This window comes from Amblyomma maculatum, chromosome 6 (assembly GCF_055883805.1).
Source record: "Amblyomma maculatum isolate TAMU_Amacu chromosome 6, ASM5588380v1, whole genome shotgun sequence".
Lineage (NCBI taxonomy): Eukaryota > Metazoa > Arthropoda > Arachnida > Ixodida > Ixodidae > Amblyomma > Amblyomma maculatum.
The window spans coordinates 33,868,879-33,888,524 of NC_139349.1; the positions used below are offsets into that span (position 1 = coordinate 33,868,879).

General features: G+C 46.5%; 1 protein-coding gene across 4 annotated transcripts; it reads left to right on the forward strand.

Moving 5' to 3' along the window:
- The first annotated feature begins 49 nt into the window (after positions 1–49).
- On the forward strand, positions 50–12,211 carry LOC146185459 (uncharacterized). 4 transcript variants are annotated; one of them, XM_084606402.1, is made up of 2 exons: positions 50–380; positions 9,358–12,211. In XM_084606402.1, the coding sequence occupies exon 2, from the start codon at positions 9,365–9,367 to the stop codon at positions 11,612–11,614; it is 2,250 nt and encodes a 749-aa protein (XP_084462528.1). In that variant the 5' UTR covers positions 50–380; positions 9,358–9,364; the 3' UTR covers positions 11,615–12,211. The 4 variants fall into 4 exon arrangements, with proteins under 4 accessions (XP_084462528.1, XP_084462529.1, XP_084462530.1 ...); XM_084606403.1 differs by lacking the exon at positions 50–380 and adding an exon at positions 438–690; XM_084606404.1 differs by lacking the exon at positions 50–380 and adding an exon at positions 842–993.
- Positions 12,212–19,646: the final 7,435 nt, after the last annotated feature.

Below are 19,646 nucleotides of genomic sequence, written 5' to 3' on the forward strand. Positions count from 1 at the left end.
CCAGCAACAGAGATTTTCTCTCTCAGCGTAGTCAGTTTTCTTCATGCATTTTGCAACAGTAACACGGTAACACTACGGAATTATCTCTGTAGGGGGAGATACTAAATATTAAGAAAAAAAAAAGATTTCTGTGTTGCTTTCATTTTGAATTTATAATGTGGCTTTTTTTATTATTCATGATCGAGCCGACTGAGTTACCTTGGACTGAGCAGAGCAGACGAGCAGACTTGAGCAGACAGCAGACAGCTTCACCACTGACAGGATCATTTTTACTCCGAGTCACCGTGCTGCGAGCATACAGAACACTGGATAAATGGTTAGCGCGGTGATAGCGCAAATTACTAGCCAATTTTCCACTGTGTGCCTGTGGAAAGAGATCGGTAAGTGTAGATCTGAACGGATCCGCCACAAGAGTTCAACGTAGCTCTTTTGTCCTCAATGGGTGTGTGCTTTTAGTTTAATCTTAAACTGTCACACATCGTGACATGTTACGACAGCTATGTCATATTAAATACCGGAATGACTTCACGAAGATTCGGTTGAGATTAGAACTAGTTTTATGTACAATTCTATACGTTACTCCTTTGTTCGGTCTTATCGCGTACGTGTGCGTGCGCGCGTGTCAGCTCAGCTCGCCTCGATGATACCTGAGATGCTTCGCCCTTGAAGCCCGGGAGCCGCATCTGCCAGGTAAAGCATGTGATATCCAAGGTCCGTACGCGTACCAGATCTATCTCCAGCTGGCGTCTTCTGGAGCGGGCACGCCTACGGAACGAACTCGCGCTCACTCGCTCTTCACTGATGTTGGTCTCAGATCACAAAATTCTTGAAGTGTGCTGGTATGCGGCGTGTAATTGTGTAACGTAGTCGCACTGTTTGGGGCTGTACATCTTATGTCACTTCACCCGCGTCGGAAGCTGTCCCTGTCTGGAGTCAAGCTGACGTCTAATGAAATTTGTCCCTCCAGGTTCAGGGAAGCTGGCTTCTCTTGAGGTATGTTTCCTCAGTTGCTCCGTGTTGATGACTCTTTCTGATACTTTGCGCAATGTCCAATGTGTACGTTTGATCTTCACTGTGTTTTCGCCCAAAATTTCAGAAGTTTCGTAAGGACTGTCAAACAGGGGGTCGAGAGTTGATCGGGAGCCGTTCATGCAGTATACGATGTCTCCGATCTGAAAGTTAGGTGTCTTGCATCTTCTGTCGCAACGGCAGCTTTCTGGCTCGCTTCAAGGTTCTTTCGCTTGGCCTCTGATCTTGGCTAATTCGTGGAGTCTCGTGGCGTCGCCAAGATCTTCTTCGATGCCTGAAAGGTGAAGTTGTTCAGGATCGAAGCCGAGGAGTGTAGCCATGCATCAGTTTGAACGGTGGGTATTGTGTCGACTTGTGCTTCCAGACCTTTACGGCAAGTACAGCGGTACAGCTTCTGAAAGCTTCTGTACCAGTCGATGCGCATCTCTAGAATCTTTCGAAGTATGTTCAAAACTCCAACTACTCATTCCACCAATCCATTGGCTGGAGGCCAGTATGGCGGCGTTGTGATATGAGCGATGCCAAGATGGTGATGCATGGAGCTGTCTTTTTGTTGATAAACCCTCTTGCTTGATCTGTCACAATCATATTTGGGGTTCCGAATCTTAGTATCCATCTGTTTGACATGCAGTCTATAGCAGGCTGCAGCTGTTTAAAGTACGGCGACTGCGTCGATGTAACATGTGCCGTGGTCAATGTTAACAAGTATGTGCTAGTAACCTTCAATTTCTTCCAATGGACCAAAGTGATTGAGTGACATGACTGTGTTAGAATGGGTTGGGATCCCTCTAGGCTGCAAACATTCCTCCGCGACAGTGGTCCTTCGGTTCACCCTTTTGCAAGTGTCGCAAGACCTGGCATAGTTCCTTACTTCCCGTTGCATCCTTGGCCACCAGTATTTGCTCTGAATTTGACTCAGAGTGCGCTGTGCATGCATGTGTGCTATGGAATCGTGACACGTTTGAAGTACAAAGTCCCTTAGAACTGTAGGTACTACAACCTTAGGTCCCTTACCATCAGCACTGTTCTTCACCAGAATGTCACTTCTCACAGCAAATTCAAGTTTTTCTTTTCAGCTCGTTGGCGTAGTTGTTGACGGACAGAAACCGATTTCTGCAGCTCACATAGGCTATTGCTGCCTTTCACTACTGCCATGCAGAGACCTGTGTCACCTGCCGTCAGGGGAGGTTGGAGAGACTCTGACTCTCCGATGAGACCGTCAAGTCTGGAAAGTGCGTCTGCTTTATTTAGTTTGCCTGGGTGATGGCGAATCTTAGTCATACTCTATTAGGTCCATAGTCCATCATGCAAATTGGCGATTTGTCACTGCTTTTAGTGTCAGATAGATGAGGCTCAGATTGTCTGTCAGTACTATGAACCATGGCCCTCCTTTCAGGTAAATGGCGAATTTCTCTGTGACAGTCCAGAAGCCATACATATTCTAGTAGATTAGAGTGGAGTTGGCTTTAGAGCACAGTGTGCATTCAGAACGCGACTGGCGTATTCAATCACATGCTCCTGCGAGTCTTGCTCCTTAGTCAAAATAGCTCCAAGTCCATGCTGGCTAGCATCAGTGTGCACTGTGGACTGACAGTCACTTCGAAAGTTTGCAAGCACTGGTAGATTAATCAGAGCATGCTTGAGTGCTTCGCATATCTTCCGATGTTCTCTGTCCATTTGAACTTGTTGTTTTGGGCAGTAGCTTTCGTAGTGGTAAAGTCTTTGCAGAGAAGCCTTGGATGAATTTTCTGAAATGGTTTACAAACTGTAGGAGTGGGTAAAGGTGTTTGGCATCCTTAGTTGGCGTGAACTTGTCGATGGCCTCTATGCGTTTAGGATCTGGGATATGTGATACGTCCTTCTTTCAGGAGCACATTACTTAGAAAGGAATTCTGGCTGTGCACAAGCTGGCACTTTTCAATGTCCATTGTCAGGCCATTGATATTATGCGGCCTAAAGCTTCTTCCAGAAGTTCGAGGGCATTTGGGATGGAGCTTGCACCTTGCGCAATATCATCTGTATAGGCAGTCATCTGTGGCAGACCATCGAATGTCTTTCTCATGACAGTTTGCATTGTCTGTGGGGCTTTACAAAATCCAAATGCCATATAGAGGTACAGTCAAACTCAGTTATAACAATATTGAAGTGCCATGAAAATATATCATTGTTATAACCGGTAATTGTTATAACTGGGTTAGATCAAAGAAACGAGGGAAACATTATAAACTACATATTTAATTAGGACGAGGTAGCTTACAATTTTTATTTTGTAGCGGGAAGAAACCCGTAATTCATAAGCTTTGTCTGTTTCATGGAAATCTGGCCGACATCTTTTCGCAGGGCATCCAATTGCTGAACACGGTGCAGTGGAAGGTTCTTAGCAAAACCAAAGTACCGCAGGGAATCTATCATTCTCAAAGACTGCTGATGAGACGCAGCCTGCACAGGTTCCGGTTCATCTTTGTCGTTGCTACTGTCACCGTCCTCCGTGCCAGTGACTGCTGCGACTGTATCGTCGGCATGTAAAAATTTCTCAAGTCCCGACGCGTCGCCAACACTACCGCTCACTGTGGACCAAAGTTCTGTCATCACTGTGTCAGCAGAAGCTTCACAAATTTCCGCGTTGCCAACATCCCCAGCGAAGCCCTGCTTCCTGAAGCAGTTTATGATGGTGGAAGAGCTTACTTCTGCCCATGCTGCAAAAATGAACTGCATTGCCATCAGGAGCGAGATGTTCAAGTCTGGTGCCAGTCGGCATTTTTGGACAATCCTTCATTGCTGTTCACTGAAAATCCAGGGCCAGCAAGATCGTGGCAATGATGGTGGCACACTAGGAGAACCACGCTAGAAAGACACAAAAAAGGCTTCTGATGCGCTCCTGTGACTGACAGCGCCACCTATGCTTTTCATCGCTCCGGCGACCCCCTCGCTCCCATTGCTGCACGCTGAAGACAGCACACTTCTCAATTCTAGAACACTATAAGAAACAGGAGGCTGAATGAAAACCAGGACAGAAACATGCATTGGTTCCAGCGCACTCAAGGGGACACGCTTCCGATTGTCACTGCCGACATCGATGGGAGCACTCCTGTAAGAGCGTGCATTGACACAGGAGCAAATGTTTCCATCATAGACCCCAAGGTGCTGTCTTCCGATTTCGTGAATAGTGCCTGTACAGGAACAGAACAAGTCACCGTTGTGGACAGACTGCTCGTGCCTGAGTGGAAGGCCTGTGTGTCAGTGAACGTAGGCAAATGTGCATCGGTCTGCCTGGAGCCTTTGTTTTGCACCCTTCCACCTACGATGGACATTCTTCTCGGTTCAAACTGGAGGAAAATGGTCGATGTCGATGTTACCTTTCATGTGTCCAACAATGTAACGTTAGCGAAACTTCCAGTAGAAGGTAGTGCAGTCAAGGAGGACCAGCCTTCAAAGCCTGCAGGTGATGCAGAAGCACTTATTTCAGCCTTTGCAACCAAAGACAAACAACAGGAATGCAGCAATACTGCCATGTTTATCACTATAGAGCCTACAGGTCCAGACTCCGAACTTGAAGAAGATCTCAGAAGCAGTTGCACTCATAACATTTGATGCAACCCGAGACGAGCGCAATAGATTACATGAAATCTTGACGACTTGCCACAAAGCACAAGTTAGGAATGTGTTCGCACACAGAACGCTCGATCGAATTGAGAGACTGCATTCCTGTAGCATCACACCCATACCAAGGCTCATATGCAGATCACGAGTTCATGAGGAAAAAGGTCGACGAATACATCAGACTAGAAATAGTCAGACTAAGTCAGAGCGAATGTGCTACACTGACATTCGTCGTAGATCAGCCAAACCACCCAAAGACGCCAAGGAAAATGGTTCATAACTACCACAAACTCAATGCCAAAACAGTGAACCCGCCATATCCGATGGCGTTGATAGAAGGTACTGTGGATGAAGCTTTTGAGAGCCCGCTCACATCATTTCATGGTCATGGATATCTAGTACATCTAACACAGCACATAAAGGAATGAAGAAATAGCTAATCTCTTGCTTCTTTGCATTGCTGAAAAAAAAAAAAAAATTGCTTCTTCTCCCATAATTGAGAGTAAAATTTCCACGTTTGACTCAGCTTAAGTAGTTCTGACGGCGGCGTCAGTTGTTATGCTCAATGCTTTGCGGCTTACACGAACCCCGGCGCAATCGGAGCTTTTTCAGCTCTGCCTGCAAGGACTCATCTGCACGTGCTGAGTGGAGAAGGGAGAGGGAAGGGGGGGGGGGGGGGGGGCGCTAGATGGATGCAGTCACATGTACAGAGGAGAGAGAGAGAGAGAAGCGATGGACATTGGCTGCTGCGACCGCTACTAGCCGATCAGTTTGACAGGTTTGTGACTGTTTTTTAGATGTGATTGTAGCGTAATACGGCCCCTGGTCTGGTTGCGCGTTCATTCTGACGGCGGCGGCGCCAGAGCATTGAAGGACGTGCAGTACCGATGCAGTGAGCTTGGTAGAGATTGCGGCTGTTGTTGAGACTGTAGGAAGGAGGAAGAAAAGAAAATGCATGGGCCTGCCAACTGGCTCTATAGTTGAGCCCCCACTGCTGCCTTGTGCAAACAGAGGAGAATTGAAAGAGATGAGAGAAAGAGGAAAGGAAGAGACCTGCATCGTAACAGCCATCAACCTCTAGTTTTGACGGTTACATGGATGGCCAATCCCCGTCGTGGATATGTGCCATTATCTAAGGGCACAACTATAACAACGACCGCCACCAAAGCGACAGCAGGTGCAGTATGACGGCATACTCAATAGATACAGGTACACCGCTGGCTGAGAGCTTCCACTGCAAAAAGTGAATGCCCCTATACTCTTAGCTCTGGAGGGCCGAGAGCAACCACCTTCTTCGTCCCCGGCAGAGGTAGCAGCGCTGTTTCAATAGCGTATCGTGATCAAGGGCATTTCATTTCTGCTCAGCTATGCGTGTCTTTTCTCGCGCCATTTTTGAGGTGTCCACCAAGAAACGAGATAGTTATGAACTTTCCAGCATTGCGCCTCTCAACCAGAATGCAGTGAGGAGCATTCAGCGTTTGTACGCCGATCATGTATGAGGGCTGAGAGGGTGGAGATTTGGAGAACTCAACTCTCTCTCAGTGCTCGGATGTTCCCATTTCGGTGCCCAGATGTTGGCTCTTGGTTTTATTTCAACATCGTGAACAATGGGAGCTAAAAGTGTTTCATGCTTAAAAAAATCTTCCTGAGAACTAGCCTGCATTGTCGTGTTTCTTGTGGTCTTGATTGGGTCGCTTAGGCCGTATGTTAAAATAGTGTTCACTGTGATTCCGCTTGCCAAAATGACTGTTGTATGTTTGCGACAGTGCTCACATCCATGACCTACAGCACTTCCATTTGGAATACATGTATGTGCACCATTGCGACAAATATGCTGTCTGGTCAATTGCAACAACCAGTGTTGCGAGCTTTCTTCTGAGCTGTGTTATCAGGAAAATCCTGAGCTGCAGGGTGTCCACGAAATAAAATACCGTCTATGAGGCACATACGAAAAAAGTGGAAATCAAAACCAATGTTTTTTCAGTGTCTGTTTCAGCAGTTCGGCCTGGTGAACTACTGAAGGCATGCAAAGCAAGAAAATGCTTACACTGAACTGCTCTTTTGTTTCTTCAGTTTGTGTTTCCTCAGTTCAGTGTAAAACTTTTCTTGGTTTACTAGTGTTTCTTTCCAGACAGACAGAAAGAAAGAAAGAAAGTACGCCTTCAATAGTTTACCGAGCTGAAATTCAACATTTTCACCTGTGTCTTTAGGCTATTCTTAAACAGCAGCACTGGTAGGTATGAGCAATAGAACACGAACAGAATAAGAATTTGATTTACGCAAAAACATTTTCTCCAAAAAGTCTGGCATTGGCACTGCGAGTGAAAAATCATAGGCATGGCTCTTAGCAGGTGGTAGCTGACAGCCGACATTGGCGGGCATTATTGGTCGTAGGAATGTCTAACGTCGCACAAGCACGTGACATTGTCGATTTGGCAGCAGCTGACAACTTGGACTTCTCAATGCAGATTGGAAGGTGAGGGGAATCGAACACTCCAGGCCCCTTGCATTCTGTGTCAGAAATATGCTACCCCAAGCACATGTAGGCACATTTGTATGACTTGTTTAAGTGAGGCTTCACATCTGCAGACAGATATATCTGCGGATGCAAACAGGAGGTGTTACGTCACACCCTTAGAAGCGGAGCTTGTGTCCTCCTTCAAATTTTTCCCCCTCCTCCCCTTTTTTTAGTTTAGAGGGAACTGAGGAAGGAAAGTAGCTTGTTTCTAGACATTGAAGAACTTCAGTTTACAGAATAAGAAAACTATCAAGTCCTGCTTCTCTTTTGCAGGTCAAAAAATAGATGTACTCCTCCCCTAGGTATACTGTAGTGCTTCCTAGCATGTACAAATCGCCAACATAAAACATTTCTGTAATTTTTTTGGGCACCGATTCTCAATACACTGGCTCACCAGAAGAACTTGCCTACACAATTAAGTGCTTCTGTGGAAATAAGTGGATAAGTCTAGTGCATTTAGGGCAGAGTTGTTCACAACACGCACCTCTGCTGTACTTCCTGTTCCCCTATGTACACACTCTTCACTTGTATTTGTTTTTAGAGTATTTGGCAGGGAACAGTGAAGAGAGAAATAGGCTTGTCTCTAGTGGCACGCCCCTTCAGCAGCTGTCAGAAGTATGCTTGCCGGGTTACATAGATTAAGCTACCTTGAATCTTTCTTGTGAAAATTCCCTTCATAATGGTGGGGTGGCCTTATGGCCTTAATATGTGATCACTAGTTAAGAGCAGTGCTGACTTTGCCCAGCTAGAGTAGATAAGTGTTAGTCATCTGTAAGCACACCGTTTATACTGTGCAACATCCATTTAATCTATGATTAAAGCCACAGCGGGCCAGACCACACCTTCTTGCTTGAAGCAGATGCATATATATATAGTGGGTATGCACGCATGTGTAGGTCTTCGAAAACGCTAACAGTGCGCCTTATTAATGTCCCAAGAATTGTCATTTTGTTGATTGAGGAAAGATTGTGGCATAATATGCGTCACTAGTAAACTCCTCTTCCTTTTTCACTTGGATTGATCGGCAGAAATGGTTTTTGAGGAGGCTTGGCGTATGCACAGGGCATTATCGGAAAAGATCTATTAAGAAGAGAACACTTCCAGGGAGTCACTAACAGCGCACCCTCTCTGTTCTTGTTAGAGCGCATTTCGTTTATGCTGTGCAGATCAGAGCTTTGGGGAAAGAAATTGGGCAAGTCTGGGATGAGGGAAACGGACAGCAGTCTTGAAGTGGGCTGAACAGGCAGTTTCTAAAGTCTGGAGTATCACGGGTGAGGAGATCTCAGAGCCTCCACCAGTATTGAAAAGGGGCCTCGCCATGGTTAGTGTGCTCGGCTGCTGAACCCAAGGACACGAGGTGAAATCCCGGCTGTAGCAACCACTTTTCGATGGAGGTGAAGAGCAAGGTGTCAATGTATTGTGCAATGTCAGAGCATGCTAAATTGCCCCAGGTGGTCAAAATTTTCGGAACCCTCCACTACTGCACCCCGCATAGCCAGAGTCACTTTGGGATGTAAAACCCTATAAAGCAAACCAAACCAGAACTGTAAAGGGAATTCAAATTAGGCAAGCTTTTTTCAGTTTCTTGCTGATGGTGGTCTGAACATTTCTTAATAGTTTTGTAAATTTCGTTTTTCATTAAGAGCCATTAACATGGTTTTTAAAACTTGAAGTGGGAAAGAATAAAAAGTTGGCAGACCAAACACAGACTGGAAGAAAAGGGAAACTCTTGTTTTCACACTGTCAGTTCAGAGCTGCCACTCAGCTCCAAGGCTGCACAACCAGCCTGTCAAACTGTTCAGAAATGCTACCTTTCTCATTGATGTCAAAGGATTATAAAATAGTAGTTTCATGAATAACAGTACATGAGTTAAAAGTGGGGACGCTTTGCTTCACTATGAGCTGTTTACGTCAAACACACTGGCAGAGCACAGGGATCACTTGCTTCAGGTCGGTGTCATAAATTGAACAAGAGACACATTTAAAAATTATTGCCTTTGTATAAAACGGCATATAAAGCAGGCTGCCAGTTGCTTTCTGTCTCCCTTCTTGATTTCCCTATCAACCTAAATTCGAATTCCTAGAAACCTTCCCTTAGAAGGAGCCAGATTTTAAGCCTTGTGTGCTGGGCAGTGGGGCATTGAGAGAGTCTGTGGACTTTCTTAAGGAGTTCCTATTTTCTTATACAGACTGCATATGTGTTTTCCCAGGAGCCCAATGGCAACTGTCGAATGGATGGTGGATGTGCTGGCGCCCTGTCATCTTTGCCCCTCGCCAGGTGACTACCGTGAGGACAGGTGCCGGTGCAGTCGCTGTTTAATGAGTCTTCTCCTAGAAATGGCTAGGGAATATGTGCTGAATGATTGTGCGTTTGACTTATTTTCCACATGCACTGGCCCTGGCCTGTGCCCTCTCCTTGAAGTGACCAGCCAGATGAACAAGGTGCTCCACATCTATCCCCTGGAACTTGTGGCAGCTGGCTGTGGTGATGTGTTGGAACTGCGTACAATTTTGTCACGGAAGCCCCGGGAAAAAAATAACAGAGGTGGGCCTGCAAGCAGCCTCCCTGCAGCAGTGGCCTTTGCCCTCCTCCGCTGGCATCGGTGTGTTCAGAAATTTTGGTTTGAGTATGAAGGTGTCCATTGCTTGCACCAAGAGCTCATGGCGGCAGCTAATTCAAGCCCTGGCGTTACAGACCTGCACCTGAGATTGCTGGGCTGGGCGATACAGGCATGCGTGGTGCGTCATTTCTCACCTTTTATCAGACGTCTTTACTTATGCGGCATGAGAGTTGACACGGCAGTTGGGCTGTTTGGGCCACCATCTTCTATTGAACATCTCACTGAGCTCACCTTGGATATGTTGAATGGTGCAGATGAACACTTTTCAACAAACCTCATGGAAAAGCTGCAGGGTACCTCCTTGAAGAAGTTGTCACTGAGGAATAGTAGATTGGAATTAAGCAGCATTCAAATTTTGGCCAAAATTGTTGCGAAGCCAGAGTGTGTCCTGTCTTCCCTGGTTCTCTGGAACTGTGAACTTTCTAGTGCTGCAATGGAGCCCTTTTGGAAAGCCCTAGTGGTTAACTCAAGCATTACTCTCCTGGACATCTCTTGCAACAGCCAGATCCACAACGAAGGCATTATAGAGTTGTGCAATGCACTGTCCCGCAGCGGTCAAGCCATTCAGAGGCTGCTTCTAGCAGCTGTGGGTATTCAGTCTGCTCAAACTTATCAAGCCATTGGTGAAATGCTTGTGACCTACAGAACCCTCAAATACCTGGACCTCTCTGAAAACATGGTTGATGACAAGGGAATGGCGGCTATAGCCGCGGGCATTGGCCAGAGCCCCTCGCTGGAAACAGTGTTACTGTTAAATGCCAAGGGCTTTGGTGTTGCAGGTGTTGGTGCCCTGGCTGATTGTTTGCTGAAGAGCGCAAATCCCCCCAAAATCAAGTTGGGTTGTCTCAGCGTGAATAGACAAGAGGCTGCAAAACTGAGGACCACGCTTGCTCGGCGACCAGCGGCCTGGCAGCATGTGGAGGTGTTTTGGGATATCCAGAGCATTGCAGACTTTGCAGGAGTGGTCAAGCAGGCCAGGCAGCTCAAGGAGGTCAACATTCCATTTGCAGGGAAAATGTTAACCTTTGACGAACATATAGACTTTTATCCAATAGTTCATGCCTCCATTAAATGTCTTATTGAGACTCTTATACTAACGGACAACGTCAGGTCGCTTACAGTGATGAACAGTGAGATGGTTGGAGATGCTGAACTGTTGTCCGAATATTTAGCTGGAACAAAGAAATTGCGTAAACTGAAATTCAAATATGGAACTGTCAGTGGCTGGAACATTCCTGTCTTTATGAATGCACTGTCTTGCAATGATAGCCTTATTGAGCTGGACTTTGGTGACTGTTGTATCACAAGTTGTCCGGAGCTGGCTGCAGCTTTGACACAGAATCGGACGCTCGAGTCGTTCGTTTGCTATGACTTTGATGCCCAAGAGCCAGGGTTTTCCCAAATGGCGTCATCGTGCTCACTGTTGCGCTTTGAGACATCTAGACGTCGAATTCCGTATGATAGCTACCACTTCTACGAATGCCTGAGAACAAATTGGCGCAATGTGCTAGACGCGGCTACTTTTGTGCTGGACGATGCACCTGGCGACACTTGCACAACTGGTAGTCGGCAACGTGCAGCAGCATTTGAGAAAGTTCATCGCAGAGCAGAGCTACGATCTCAGATTGCTTTCAGAACTTCACTGGATGAAGCCGATATCGCGAGACTGATCAGGGTAGCCGAGCATTGCCGAAGAAGAGCTTTCTTTAGGCTGACCCAGGTTGTGAACAACGAACTGACTTGTGCGCCAGCACCGCACCTGAAGCTGCAACTAGACCAGCTGGGCGAGCCGATTCTATCTTGGATTTGTGCGCACCTGAGTGTCACAGATGTCCGTGCTGTGTGACTGATTTGAGGCAGGTCATTAAAGTGTAAAGGCATGTGATAGATCACAATAAGGCAAAAAACTGAAGTTGTGTTTGTGGACTCTTTGCTGGTTATTGCATAGAATGCAGCCTCTGTCAGAAACAACCCACTGTGTTAGCTTTCTGTGCCCTACTGTGATGCTTGTATTGTGCATTGGCAGCAGTCAGAATCCCAAAGTGAGATGGGTCCTTGCGCTTCTGAACATTTGGGCTTTCACTAGCACCAGAGAGCCCTGCAACATAGTTCAGATACGGACTTCTGGGCTATATACTTTCTACAAAGGTTGTATGCTGTGGTTCCTCGCACATGTAAACCGGAAATGTACATCTTTTTTCCGTTATTTGTGTGATTTATCTGTACTCACCTTCTGTGCTCTTCTTGTGTGATAATTACCTGCACTTGCGCTGAAAGTCAGAAAATCAGTTTCATTGTTTGAAGCATTATGTTGCATACAATATGACTGAAATTTATAGTGAAATTTATACTCCTTGTAAATGTTTTGAATTAAACTCTTGTTATGTCCCACTACTGTAATGGCGCCACGGCCAACAGTATTTGCAAATAAAAAAATTATAAAAAGAGACCAAGCTTGCAAAATTCATTGCTGCTGAACTACCCCGTAACAATATTCTTGTGCCTCCCTTGAGTGTCCATAAGGTGAATTTTCTTGGGCCCAGGAAAAGCTGTTTACTAAAATTATAAAACTTGCATGAGCAATAGGTATTCCATAAATACTCTCGGCAGTGCAAAAATTTTTAAGCTAGCTTCATTGGCATCAACATATGAGCAATCGAAAATGTAGCTCCTCCCTTTCCCTCTGAACTCAACCCATCCTGGTGCACAAGAAAAGTCTAGACGGTGCCCCAGCATGCGCTGTCCCACCCGCATAACTTGGAAGCACCCAATCAGTGGGCGTGCCCAGCTGCCCCACTTAAGTCAGTGGGGAGGTTTGCGCGTAGGGGCATGTTGCATAAATCGGCTGCAAGCAGCCACCAGTAGCACTTTTTAAAAATTAAATGTAAATAATCGGTTCCATGCAAAGCTTTCAAATTTGACTCAAATACTCACAAAGACCACCTCTATGAATTGCATTAGAATTTTACCCCAAGCAGCATTTCAGAGGCCCTTTAAGCATGTATTCAGGCTGTAATTCTGAATATACAAAAATTTTGAAAGGCAACAATCCGATTTCAAGGGGGATCCTAACCATGTACTAAAAAAACACAGCAGAGCTGCATTAAAATGCAGCCTTGTAGAGTATTAAGAGAATAATACGGAGCCCTGTTAATATCTTTAAAGTAGTGGAGACATGCAACATGTTCATGGTTTCTTTGTCCCCTTCAATATTCGTGTGTCATAGTATAATCGTGGAATTGAGGCATGTTGAGACCTTGTGTAATTTCCATGTTTGAGTTAAAGTACTAGCATCTGTCTAGCGCAAGCACTGTCACAGAACTTCGAAAGTTGCACAATGCAGTGTAAAAGTGCAGTGTGATGGCGGCATTTCCATCCCATAGTTCATATGCAAGTGGAGCTACTGCTGAAGTTCAGTTTTGCACCCTTGAGGATAAAAATACATATTAAACTCGTGTACTTGCTTGCGTGCCTGTTACATACCGAAAGTACCAGGCTTTGAAAAGAAAGTCACGTGCAATCCTAATACCAAAGTGAAACCAATATTCAGGTTTAGCTATATCTTCTGCTCGTCGTCAAGCCCAGCCATTTTTCCAGGCAAATAATATTTATAGCTATTTGCTACAGCTAGCTTCTTCACGTTGCACCTCTCATCACGGCAACCACGAGAGTTGTGAGATCTATGCCCTCACTATGCGCGGGTTTAGTCAATCAGTTCGCTATCACACGACCATCCCGTCAATTTAGTCGCTACCTAAACCGCAATGTGTGCAAGCCTGCGTAGAGGTCATAATTAAGGCATGGTAGCAGTTTTAGTGTGAAAATAACAGTGACTTCAAAAATGACGTACTAGCTCTAATCACGATTTATCAAACGCGCTTATACTGCAAATTTTTTATTGCCGCTTGTGCAGTGTGTATGTACGCGTCCAAAATGTCCCTGCGAAGCCCCTCTTGAGGTCCTCTTCCAGCTGCTAATTATAAACAGAATTTAATGGCACTAATTTTTAACCCCAGGTGGTCGAAATTATTCCTTCACTGTGGCACCTCTTTCTTCTTTCACTCCCATCTTACACCCTTCTCTTACGACATAGTTCAGGTATCCACCCGATCGCGGTCTCCAATTTCGTGGCCGTACCGCGACGCTGTGAGAGTCATATCTCGATGCGATCCTCTCGGACCCTCCCTGCCAATCGCTTGGAATAACGAGCGTCCTATGCTAGATGGGGTGTACTGTGCTCCTAGTATAATTACCCCTTTAACTGTCCTTGCCGTACGGGTACTGCAACCGTTTCCGTCCCGCGGCGTTTTTGCCGCACGGGTACTGCGCTAAACGCATAGCGTTTAAAAATATTCGACACTGGGGGCGAGTTTTCATTTTCGGAATATTCGAGATAGTCAAAGGGTTAACGAGAATTGACAAGGTTTTACGAAACGTGTAAAATTAAACCGGTTGTTGTTGTTGAAAACCTTTATTTCCACCGAGAAGAAGCTCCATTTCGGACTCCCCGGCACGCAGGCCTGATGGAGCCTTACTCAGGAGCCTCGCGAACTAAGGTCTGGTGAATATGCATTGTTGCTTCACGGCCTCAGCCGCCAGGCGGATGGCTTGCTGCTGCTGAGCGGGGTCCTCGCTTCGCAGCAGGGTCTCCCAGGCGTCTCTATCTATATTTTCTTTAGCTCCTGGGCTGTTGTTACATTCCCAAATAATATGATCTAGAGTGCCCCATCTCCCACATGTTATGCAATGTAGATCCTTTTCATCTTTTGAAATTGTTGCATATACCCAAAAGGGACTAATATGATTGCCCCCTTGTAGTCTCCTCCATGCAATTGCCTCCCCGTTTCCGAGGGAACGGTCTGGCGGCGGATAGACCCTTCTGCCTGTATCCTCTTTATACGAGATTAGGCTATCTTTTATATCCATGCAAGAGGGCTGCTCGGCAGCCGCCCGGTGATAGAGAGCTCGGGCAAACTCGTGAGCAGCCTCATTCCCTGCGATGAATTCATATGCTGGTATCCATATAATTTCCACGTTGCGCTCAAGTGGCCTCGATTCGAGGACTCGTTTAGCTTCTTCTGATATTCTTCCCTTCCCAAAATTTCTGACCGCATTTTTGCTATCGCATAGTATTAATTTAGCCTTGGTACCGACACAAGCGAGCGCTACTGCCAATTCCTCCGCCGCGTTGGCGTCTCTCGTGCGGCTTGAAGCCGATACTACAGGTGTTCCTGTTCCGTCGACTACTGCGGATACGGCTGCTTCTTGCCGTCCACATGCAGCATCTATGTAGGCCACTTGTTCTGCTGGTTGTTCTCCCATTCTTTTCTCGTAGGCTCTGGCTCTATGCCCGCGCCTCTCTTTATATTCGGGGTGCATGTTTTTTGGCATAGGCGGGACGCGTATCCTGGCTCTTATCTCTTCCGGGATATCCACTGTCTTATGAGCAGTGTATTCCGGTTGGATGTCTATCCATTCTAGTATTTTTCTTCCTGTTTCAGATTGGCTAAGTCGCTCCAGCTGAGCTATTCTAACTCCCTCAGCTAGCTCGGCCCATCTGTTGTGGATACCCATTTTCTCAAGACGTTCCGTTGATGTGGATATGGGAAGTCCCAGAGCCCTCTTGGCACATTTCCTCAGTATCCTGTCCAGTTTATCTATGTTCTCTTTGTTCATATTTAAGTGCGGCGTTGCATAGCAGACTCTGCTTGTTATGTACGCCTGTGATATTCTTAGGAGGCTTCTCTCTTTTAGGCCTCTCCCTTTTACTGTTTTCCTTCTGAATATGCCTTGCACTTGATCCGCATATGTTGCTAATTTCTTTATGGTATTGGTATTGTTGCCTTTATGATTGATAACCATACCCAGGACCCTCATCTCCTCGACCTTCGGCACCTCTAGGCCCTCTACTACCACTTTGATGTTTATTGGCTTTTTGTCTCTGCTGTTGGTGGTGTACCTAAAGAGCTCAGACTTCTGCGGTGAGCATGCTAGTCCTCTGTCGGCTGCATACTTCACCACGGCGTCTGCAGCTCTCTGCAGGCTCCACTCAATTTCTGCATCACTTCCATTGTTCATCCAGATGTTAATATCGTCAGCATACATGCTGAACTTTATTCCAGAGATCTCATTCAGCTTAGCTGGGAGGCCTCTCATTGCTATGTTGAATAGAAATGGAGATAATACGGCACCTTGAGGGGTTCCTTTGCTTCTTAGCCTTATGCTGGGAGACTCTGCGTCCTGAAATTTATTCACCGCCCTTCTGCCCTGAAGAAAGTTCTTAATGTATTTGTATGTTCTTTTGCCTACGTTTACTTCCTCAAGACCTTTTAATACCGCGTCATGTCTGATATTATCGAAGGCCTTCGCGAGGTCTAGGCCTAGGATCACCTTAGTGTCTAGCCCTTTCTTGTCTATGATATCATGTCTTAGTCTGAGCATTATGTCCTGCGTGCTGAGCTTAGGTCTGAAGCCTACCATCTCATGCGGCCATAGGTTTTCATCCTCCATGTATTTTGTTAATCTCGCTTGCACTAAGTGTTCCATGAGCTTCCCCACACACGATGTCAGAGAGATTGGTCATAGGTTTTCTAACTTTGGTTCTTTCCCCGGCTTAGGAATGAGAATCACTTCTGCCTTTTTCCATTCGTCCGGTAATTTACTTTCTTTCCATACTTTGTTTATGTATCGTGTGATTGCTTCCACTGAGCCTTCATCTAGATTTCTAAGCATGACATTTAATATCTTATCTGGTCCAGAGGCCGAGCGAGTTCTTAACCCCGCAATAGCTGCTCTGACTTCTGCTACCGTGATATCTGCATCTAGTTTGCCATTCTCTAGACCCCCATATTCCTCTTGTTTAATTTCTGTTGTTTCTCCTATGTATATTTCTTTGAGTCTCTCCATTAGTTGCTTATCCGTCCCATGGAAAGCGTGTCTCGCCTTCACTTGGTGGACGCTAGCTGTCTGTTTTGATTTGTTCGGGTCTAGGAGGTGCCTCAGTAGGTTCCACGTTTTGGCTAAGCTCATATTCCTATCCATTTCGTCACACGTGCTGCACCAGTTTTGCTCGTGTAGTTTTATCGTGTAGGTTTCCATGTCTTTCATATGCCTGGCTAGCGTTCTTCTTAGGTTTCTGTTCCATTTTTGGGATTTCAGTTTTTTTCCAAGTCTCTCCTTCTCCTTCCACATACTCATTAGTTTGCTGTCCATTATTTCCGGCGTGTCTTCCCCTTCGGCAGCAATTTCCGCGCTCTTAGCATCCTCTCTAAGCTGCTTAACCCAGGTATTTATATCCTCGATTTCTTCAATTCCGTGATCTCCCCGAATTGCTCGGAATTTATCTCACTCCGTTATTTTGGTCTTTTTGATCTTCCTCAGTTTCACTCCTTCTCCCACTTTGGTGGCTATTATGTAGTGATCACTGCCCAGGTTCTCCATGGTGTTGCTGCACTCGACTTTACTAGCATTTTTACTGAAAGTGAGGTCTGGCGCCGTATCTCTGGTTACACTGCCGCCGACTCTAGTGGGCGCACACAGGTCTCTGTGTAAGGTTAAGCCAAGAGTTTGGGACTCTTCCAGGATAAGTCTACCTTTTAGGTCCTGCCTTACATACCCCCACTCCTGATGCGCCGCATTAAAGTCTCCCACTATCACCAGCGAGTTCAACCCGGCCAATTTGATGGTTTTCTTGAATATCGTTCCGAATTTGGTTTTCTTTTGTCTTGGGCTGCTATAAATGTTAAGCAAAAAGATACTTTTTGCTTTCTTCCGCCCTGTTATCATTTCTACCAAGACTGCTTCTATGCTTCCAGTGCTAACATCGTGCTCTAAGGTTGCTATGTTTCTCTTGACCAGCGTGGCCACCCTGCATTTTTCTCCCAGACTGCTGCAAAAACTTTGGTATCCGGTCAATTTGACTTGATTACCTCCGGTCTCCTGCAGTGCTATAGCAATCGGTTTGTCGTCTAGATTTTCTAGGTGCTGCTGCAGTAGTGCCCTTTTGCGTCGGTACCCCCGGCAATTCCATTGCCATATGATAGCGTTCTCTTTCTTATTTCGGTTCTTGTCTATTGTTGGAGTATACTATTTGCTCTAGTTTCGTCATCCTATCCGCGATGCTGCTTAGCGCCACAAGGATTTGGTCTATCGACCCCTTTATGTCGCCCAAGGCGTTAAACCTGTTATTGATTTCTTGCATTTGTGCATTTATTCGTCCCTCTAGCTGTGTAAACCGCGTGCTTAGTTCTTCTACTCGCGTTTCTAGCTTTTCAATTTTACTGCCGAATCTGCTTGTTAGTTTCGTTTCGAGTACCAAGAGAGGGTCTGACTCGCCCGCCTTCAGTTTTACTGGTGAGGGTTTAGTTACCTCCGCGTCCATTTTGTCTTCCCCATTTTCTGTTATACCTGTTTCGCCTCTGCTGGTTATTGTATTACCGCAACGTGAACAGGAGGCGCTTCCGGTCTAGATCTGTTATTGATAAGTTCTGCCATCATTTTTCTTAGCTCTGCAATTTCTGATCCTTGCCTTTTTATATCGGCTTCCTGTTTTCCTATTTTTGTTTTTAGCTCTGCGTTTTCTTTTTTTAGCGCTATAGTTTCTGGGCTAGCCTGGGAGGCCTTGCTCGCGTAGCTTACCGCTGCCTTTTGGGGCCCCGTCTTGGGTAGTTTCAAGTCCTCCCTGGAGGGTAGGCATGGGAACTCCTTGTCGTCCGCAAGTACCACACTCGGCCGGGGGTTGGGTTTCACGGATTTGGGTCTCCTTCCAGATGCAGGCCCTCCTTTGGGCACACTCTTAGGTAACGTAGCCTCGCCTTTTTCATCTTCCAGCCTGTTCGTCGACACGAATGGCTTCCTGTATATTTTTCTGCACTTGCTGTCGCCCAGCATGTGGTCTCCCCCGCATAGTTGGCATACGGGGGTGCACGTGTGTCCTTGCTCCGGGTCTTCTTTCTCGCAGCCGCGACACTTTATTTTCGTCGGGTCCGGGCATACGTCGGCTCGGTGTCCGAGTCGGCCACACGTCACATACATCTCCAGCTTCTTCTTGTATCTCCAGCATCTTTTAAATGATCCCAAGCACTTTACCAGGTCAGGCACCTCGCTCCCCTCGAATAGAATCAGCAGCGAGCCGGAGTCCCCGAGTCTCCGTGCGCCTAATATCGGTGGGTTAGCGTCGCAATCCAGCGTCTCTCTGATCAGTTCCATGCTCATGGGAATTCCGTAGATGACTCCTTTTCCCGAGTCTTCCGGCATCGGTGCATGGTTGTTCACCTCCACGGTCTTCCCTTTGATCACCAGTTTCTTGGCTCCTTGGTACTTCACTGCCCTTTCCTCGTTTGCCGACGCTACGAGGATGGTTTGTTGTGTCATATTGAGACCACGTCCTCTCTCATGAGTACCTTGAGGTCGACTCCAGCTTCTTGCGCTAACGCGCCAGCAACTTCTGCTTCTTCTATGTTTCCCCAATTCGCCGTAATGCCGCCCCTCTGTCTGAGGAGCAGCTTTATAGCGCCGCTTGGTAGATTAATCATTTTCCTCTCCACCGCTCTCTCCGCCAGCCTTTTTCCCAGTTTGGGCTTGAACTTGCCTTGACTGGTTAGCCCTTGCGTTCCATCTTCCTCCGACACATATCTTTTGCCTTCACATCGAAACCAGCCGGTTTGAAAGGCCGGCTTATCAGCCTCATCTTCTGGCGCCGTCATATCGACGCATTCCAGTTCTTGTTCCTTTTCTGCTGTGACCATCTTAGCTGGTCTCGGCGTCTAACGCGCGTCGGGTAGCCCCGACCACGTTGTGACGTTAGGCCTAGCGCTAGGCTTAGCGCTCGGCTCCTACGAGGCGACTCAAGGGTGGCGATAAAATCCAAAAATTGGGCC